Source organism: Notothenia rossii, assembly GCF_949606895.1.
Source record: "Notothenia rossii genome assembly, chromosome: 1".
In the NCBI taxonomy this organism is placed as follows: Eukaryota; Metazoa; Chordata; class Actinopteri; order Perciformes; family Nototheniidae; genus Notothenia; species Notothenia rossii.
Genome location: NC_136912.1, coordinates 90,744,474 through 90,751,925, shown reverse-complemented (window position 1 = coordinate 90,751,925; position 7,452 = coordinate 90,744,474). Strand labels below are relative to the sequence as shown.

The following is a 7,452-nucleotide window of genomic DNA, read 5'->3' as shown; positions in this document are numbered from 1 at the left end:
GATTCATAAACACCATGCATAAAAGAGATACAGAATAGTCTAATATAAGTAACTCTAAATGTACTTCAGTAAATCTTTTTCCCAGGTTAACTTTGTGACTGGCTCTGTGGCTGCAGGTTAAACATGTAACCTTTTAGATTCCTCTGATATGTAACCAGTGTGTTTTTTTTTCCACTTCTCCTGGATGGAGTGCAGTTTGATCTCATTGGTCAGCTGCAGCCTGAGCCGGATATAAAGCCCGGAGCTCCGCAGCAGAGACCGACTGAAGGCGCAGAGCAGCGCCGCGCAGCGCACAGCTTACCGTGGAGAAAACACCTGTTGCCACGGAGCGAGTGGACTAAGACGAGTTAGTGTCTTCTGTGAGTATTTTATTAACACATTTCTACAGACAGGAGCAGCGAGTTGGATCAGATTACTCAGAGACACGGGGTGTTAGAGGTTTTGGAAAACGGAGTGTTGCGTAATTGGAGGAAGATGCTCCGGCACCTGTTGAATTTAATATCCGTCTGTAACTTTTATTGAACGTTTCCTCCAACTTTTACGATTAAAACTGATGTATCAATATGATATAAAGAAGGGGGAATATACTCTGTGGTTAGTTAATAAATATAAATGTGATTTAATTATTTCGAATCGACCATAAAGTAATTTCCTCTGATGTATTTTTTCTCCATCTCATATGGTTTAAGTATAACAGAAAGCCTGGCATGACGTTGAATCGCTTAGTTTTAAGAATAAAATGCATGCAAAAAAACAAGGTACCATCATTATTTAATGTTTAACAATCATGATAACTAATGAAGAATGATATTTACAAATATCAACATTTAAAAGTAGGAAAGAAACTGTTTTGTTGTGTATTATTCTATTCCAAGACTGGCTCTTTATTTACTCTAACAATCAATAAAGCCACTCTGCCGTCTAAAATAAATTATGACTGTTTTTATATTTAGTTAAAACAGTTGCATTCTGGTTGGTTTTGTATCATTTGTCTCTTAAAAGTCTTCCCAACGCTGCCTGTATCTGTTAGATGCCTTAAATGTAATAAGCTGAGTAAATCAGATCATCAAAGAGCCTTTTTGAAGATTCAGTTTCACAGCATCTGGAGCCAATAGCGTTTAAAGTTCACTTTGCTGCAGCTGCAACATTTATTCTGTCTTAATCCCTCAAATACTTTCATCATATCGTGCATTATCGTCAGAGCTGCAACACCTTTTATTTTGATCCGCCTGCTTCCTGTGGATTAACCCTCTGATCCTCTACTCCCTCCCTCGCTCCTTTGTGTGTTTTAATTGCAGACTCACCTGACTGCTCTCCACACACCCACACCTCCCGCAGTCCGGTGGGACCATGTGGGTTCTGGATAAGATCCGTGGCTCGGTGGAGACCAGCGTGCTGCGTCAGGGCGATAACGCAGATAGGAGAGGCGTCCCCTACAGCAACGTCCTCACCCCGGACCAGATCCCGGACTTCTTCATTCCTCCGAAGCTGGTCAGCGGCGCCCCGGAGCCAGAGCTTCTTCAAGTGAAACCCAAAGAGACTCTTCAACCTTCAGCCGCGTTGGAGCAGAGCAACGGCAGCGGCAGGAAGGTCAGCAGCCCGAGGAGTCCCCGCCTGGTGGCCAAGATCGCCGGCGACACCAAGAACCTTCTGCGAGCCGCGAACCGTCACATCATCCAGATCGAGAGCGCGGACGATGTTGGCGACACCAACGCAGACCCTCAGTCGCAAACCGCCATGTCCCTGCCTTACGTTCCCAAGACTCAAACGCCGTACGGTTTCACGACGTTGAAGGAAAGCCCTCACACTCGCCGCAAAGAGTCGCTTTTCCACTGCGAGCTCAGCAGCCCCATCTCCTCCCCGAACACCCAGAGGAGGACCCACGGGAGAAGCAGCGATGCGGGGAACCATCTCAACCCCGCCGACTGCAACAGCTCCCACATGAACCCGTACCGCTACTTCAGCGGAGGCGAGAGCGACACCTGCTCCTCTGCAGAGTCCTCGCCCTTCAGCTCTCCGTTGCTTTCCCGCTCGGCCTCGCTGCTCAAGATCTTCACGCAGGAGACCCAGGCCAAAGTCGTGAAGGTCAAGCGGACGTTCGCTCGCCACAGCTCCCTCTCCACTGATGAGTGCAGCTCGGCAGAACCAAGCCCCAACGTCCAGCGGCGGCTCCACGGGCCTTCCTTCGGTGGGGCTGGGCTGTCGGACCACCATCGGGAACACACCGTCAACCTGCACAAAGGGGGGACCATGAGGATCAGCGCCAACTACGACGCCAGCACCTCCCGCCTGCTGATCCGCGTTCTGGCCGCGGAGAGTCTCTACGACAAGCACTTTGACATCAAGAGCATCAACTGCTGCGTGTCCGTGTACCTGAACCCGGGCAAGATGCAGAAGCAGAGGAGCAACATCATCAAGAACAGCCGCAACCCGGTGTTCAACGAGGACTTCTTCTTCGACTCCATCAGCGCCGTGCAGGTGAAGAAGCTGTCGGTGAAGTTCAAGGTGGTGAACAAAGGCACGAGTCTGAAGAGGGACAACCTGCTGGGGGAGCGGGAGGTGCTCCTGACCAAGCTGCTCTCCGGGGTGTAAAGCACCTGGAGGTCAGAGGGGGACACACACACACACACACACACACACACACACACACACACACACACGGATTGAACGATAATTAGATGTCTGCACTGGTTTCTACTCATACTACTGTGTTTATTCCAATGTGTGTAAACAGAGTGGACTTTACGATGAAGAAGGAAGTATTGAAATCATCAAAGGAAACTCTTGATGTAAGGATTTATGGTGTTGGACGCTTCCCTGGTTCCTTCTGCTCATTAAACCCAGCCTGGCTCGACAGCAGCAGATGAATTTCACAGATGAAAGCATGTTTTTTCTTCTCGTGGACAACCCTCTAGCCCACTCCCTCGACTGGTTCAAAGGTTGCACAACCCCTGTGCATCCATCGCTGCCCTGCACTACTGCGTGCCTGGTGGTTTTTATCTTTCTAACGGGACATAAATCCACAGCAGCGCAGGATGTGAAGCTACACTATCTGCACGGCGTGTTCGGCACAAAGATGCTTTTGTGAATCAGAGCTTTGAAGTGGCACTACATCCTGATGTGCAAATGAACCTTTGATCCCAGTCCTCCTGCATGGGTGGGCGTCAGACAAACAATAGGCACATTTACATGCAGATCTGAAAAATGATTATAATGCAAAGCCCTAATTGGCACAATCTGTCAGTATAGATATTAACGGGACGAAGAGTTCCAGGAAATGTCTAGGTTTTGCCTGTTATTTCACTAAAGCGTTAAAGTAAAGGTGCCCGAAAACACACGCCAGTTGTTCTAACTTCAATGAATTGTGTGAATCCTTGAGGTGTAACTTATTTATAAGTCCAAATCCTGCATTGTTTACTTTCTAGTTTGCTTTGAAGCGATCGTCTCCTGGACAGCATCTGCGGGTGCTTACGCATACGCTTTTCATTTAGCAGAACATTGAAAAACCAATGGGGTTGCCAATTGAAAATAAGAAATGCACCTACTACTTTTAATTTTCTTTAAACCTGCGCAGGATTGTTTTACCCGTTTTATTACAAGCAAAATAAAAATAAGAGGTTGCTACCCGTGCAACATTCAAAGACTCGTTTACAAACGAGCTCATTTCTATTGGAAACAGGTCCAAATATTCTTACCCTTGCCCTTTGTATTTTCTATAAAATGTAGGCTTTCAAAACTCATTGTTCAGAATAAGTTCATGCTGGAGGAATCTGGAGCTGAAAGGAAGAACACATGATAAACGTTCCCTCATTTCAATTTCAGTTTGGCTGATGAGATCTTTGGAGCCTTTTGAGGAACCTGTGAGCACGATCCACTGCAGCCTGTCACGAAGGCCTCATCCATTGTAGGCACCTTGATTAAATCTCGTGCAACCAGGCAACGAGCTCTCGCCTCGTCTTCACTCTGCATTCAGACCGGTTCCATAACGCCGTCTTATTCTGCACAGACTCACAGTCCAAGATGATTACTTTAGTTGTTATCCTTTTTTTCAGCCAGTCACGCAGCCTCAGTTAAATCTGCCTCTCCAACCTTCTTCTCTAAAGCACTTCACATATTTCCAGTTGTTGGATAATTTTGATCTCAATGGGACAAGAAATTAGCTGATTAAAAAGCTACTCTTGTCTGTCATGTAAAGCGAATTTAACAGTCGGCCATTTATGCAACCAGTGCCGCTGCCTTAGTCCCAGTATTGGCAGATACAGTACTTGTGTGCATGTAAATGTATTAAATGTCTCATATGAGAATAACAGAGCACTGTAGTAACAGTTGCATGGCACAAATGTCCCTGAAATACTGGTGTTTGCATGAAATGTTCAAAGTTTTCTGAAACCCTAAAGCCTTACGATGTATATGTGTGTGTGAAGATGAGAGAAAGTGTGTGTGTTTTGATTAGCATGACATTTTGTCTTATGTTTTCTATGTACGACATGTTTTGTAAAATGCTTTTGTTGGATTTGTACTGTACATATATCTACCTAATGTACTAGTTTCTACGATTGTCAGCCAATTATGCACCAGCGAGTGAGCAGTGATGATGAGAGGCATTTTAATTACGCCTGTTTGAACTTTAATTACGCCCAAGGGGAAGAGGTAGAAATGTCAAGAGTCAAATAAGGAAAACAAGGTAGCGTGGAAGACAATATTGAGTGTTTTGATGTAAAAATCAGCTCTTTGGATTATGAGAGAGACATCACAGAGATGCAAATGACTGAGGCCTCACACACAAAGAGCCTTTCTCTCACCTGGTGATTGTAGCTCCCTTGTAGCACTGTTGTTGATATGCTCTCTCTGTATATTCGTTATACACAGTGAAACTGCTGGTCGGCTTTGTTTTGGTGTGGAAGTCAGTGATCTGTTGCCTGCTCGTACAGTTATAGCATGACTAACATACTTCAGTAGTGTCAGTGGTGACTTTCAGTGGATTCATATCGTGCAGTGGTGAGTCCAATGTGCTCTGATTCTAGATGAAGATTTACTGCTGACACAAATGTTTTTTACACCTGAAATATTGTTGATTCAAGTTGAGTTCTGTTTTGTATTATTAGAAACAATTGCTTATGTGGCTTATCATTTAATAGAATGGAAATGCAGAGGGGAAAACAATAAACAGTAATCTGATTACCTCTGCTTACATATCTGAAGTCATATTAGGAGGTTATATCAGCGTTACACGTACAATGCGTTTCAATCACAATGAAGACTGACAGATGGAAAAAAGGGGCTCTATTCTGCTCATTTTCAGGTTCATATTTGTATTTAGTGTCTCTACTGTGACATGTTTGCATGCTTTAATGTTAATGCAGCACCTCTTTTCACCCTCTGTCTGAAACCAGAGCCCAGTCTGCTCTGATTGGTTAGCTGGCCGACTCAATTGTGATTGGTCAACCGCTTAGAGATGTCCCGCCCCTTAGCCTCTCACGTACAATGTGTTGGAGCGCTGGCCAATAGGAGCGTGGGTGTTACATAGCGATGTCAGTATTTTAAAGATGTAAACAAAGAAGTCCAATTGAGGCGTTTCAGGCAGGGGGGGGGGATGGTGTCGGAAACCCCCAAAAGCATTACATTTGACAACATTTGTCAAAACATTGGATTTATTGAATCGGTTTGTTGCCTTCTGATTGCTCTGTGGATAGATTTTAAGCTGACCTGGAGGTTTACCACATATATATATAAATATATTGAATAATGTTAAGAGCAGATTACTCCTGATAAGCACACTTGACTGCTTCTGAGAAAACACACATAAAAAACAAACGGTTTAAAAATGATGATGATTTTGATTCACTTTTGGGGGAAAAAGGTTTTGCCATTGGAAACAATGTTGTTGCAACTAAATCATAAGAAAATTGATCCTCTGTTTGAGTAGACATTTCATTTCTATTGTACTTTCTACAACAATCCTGAAATAATATGCCTACCTGCGCCTTTAAAGCTAATTAACAATCCATTATATTGGGTGAATTAATGAATACACACTAAATTATAGCCTTGACACAATTGTGTTTTCAAGCCCCCTTTACATTTTAAGACTAGTTACCATTGAATTTCATCTGAAATGCAATTCAAGATTTTAATTGCAGTTTAATTTGTTACAATTCCAACATTACATATTTCTGTTGTTAAGTTTGAATAAAAGTCACATATTTTTTGTTATCATTTTGACAAATAAGAAATAAATTGATTATATTTTTATTAGAAACTAGTCAAAATTGCATTATGGATCATACTGTCAGTGGGCTTGAATACTAACGAGTCAAAAAGCAATTGTTGATGCAATTAACGCTCCTGATTACATGTTGAAATCTTTGCAGGTGTTCTGATATTGTAAAATGTGGACGTGTTTGTCAAGCTTAAAACCAACAAAGCAATCAGGATTCTCCCTCTGAGAAACGTAATGGTAACCAACAAGCAGACACCATTATTCCCAGAGTCACGCTCATTGTGTGCTCAAAACAAGGTTGTTTATTTAAAATGTTGAGCTTTGTTTGGCAACGGGGGGATTACAGGAATCACCTTTCCTGTCATCCTGCTGCTGGGAAATCCGCTCGTATCTCCGCACTCAATAGCGGTTTAATTGAATAGGGGTGGAGAGACTTGACTGATAACATTTCAAATGAGAATTGAGTAAAGTGTGAGTGCCGCTGTGTGTGAGAGTGATGGATGTTGTTTTTCATTGACGTTCACATTTAAAATATATTGGCTCGAGTCTGAATGTCTTGGCAGGATTTCTCTGAAAAATGAAAAGTGCCCGTCCTTTACTTGACACCGAAATCTTTCATTTATTTCCAGACGTAGATGAAGACGCTGTTGCTGTTTTCTGTTGTGAGTCTGGATTGTGCAGTTAGATCCCTTTTTTTTTACTGTGATGCTACAACCTCTGACTGTCTGCTTGTATTCTGTGTTGTGGATGTGAAATACTTTAATTAAAGGAAAAGTTCTACAGCATCTCTGCTTATGTCATTTCTTTATTCGAAGTGTCACGATTTCCAGTACTATCAATAATATGATATGTATGATATATGCTGTTTTGGTCAGTAATATATTATCATATATATATCTTTCATTCAACATGTGTTTATAAATGTGGCCCTTTTTTTTATTATAAGGATAAACCAAAGGATTAAATGTTGATAAATGTGCTGCAGAAATGATCACACTTTTTACGTTACATAAAAAAAGTTGTGATGAATTCGAGTTGCATTGCTGTATTCGATAATAATGAAACAATAGATATGATGAAATGAAATCAGATATATTGGTCCGTAATAACCTAAAATCACCCTGTTTTCCAGTTGACGACAGATGTGAAATCCTCCCTTTTCTTATGTTACGTTATATTTTAAAAGAACTGGCCAATTACAAAAATGCTTTGTCCCAATGACAAGAAAAGGA

The 7,452-nt window shown here is 42.5% G+C and overlaps 1 protein-coding gene across 2 annotated transcripts; it reads left to right on the top strand.

Moving 5' to 3' along the window:
- Window positions 1-274: 274 nt before the first annotated feature.
- LOC307040476 (C2 calcium-dependent domain-containing protein 4C) lies at window positions 275-6,962 on the top strand. 2 transcript variants are annotated; one of them, XM_079683342.1, is made up of 3 exons: window positions 275-359; window positions 1,299-2,603; window positions 2,735-6,962. In XM_079683342.1, the coding sequence occupies exon 2, from the start codon at window positions 1,351-1,353 to the stop codon at window positions 2,590-2,592; it is 1,242 nt and encodes a 413-aa protein (XP_079539468.1). In that variant the 5' UTR covers window positions 275-359; window positions 1,299-1,350; the 3' UTR covers window positions 2,593-2,603; window positions 2,735-6,962. The 2 variants fall into 2 exon arrangements, with proteins under 2 accessions (XP_079539468.1, XP_079539467.1); XM_079683341.1 differs by lacking the exon at window positions 2,735-6,962 and having other exon boundaries at window positions 1,299-2,638.
- The last annotated feature ends 490 nt before the right edge of the window (window positions 6,963-7,452 follow it).

What these genes read in the sequence shown, in the direction of transcription:
- LOC307040476 (XM_079683342.1), top strand. Translation starts at nt 1,351, where the DNA reads ATGTGGGTTCTGGATAAGATCCGTGGCTCGGTGGAGACCAGCGTGCTG.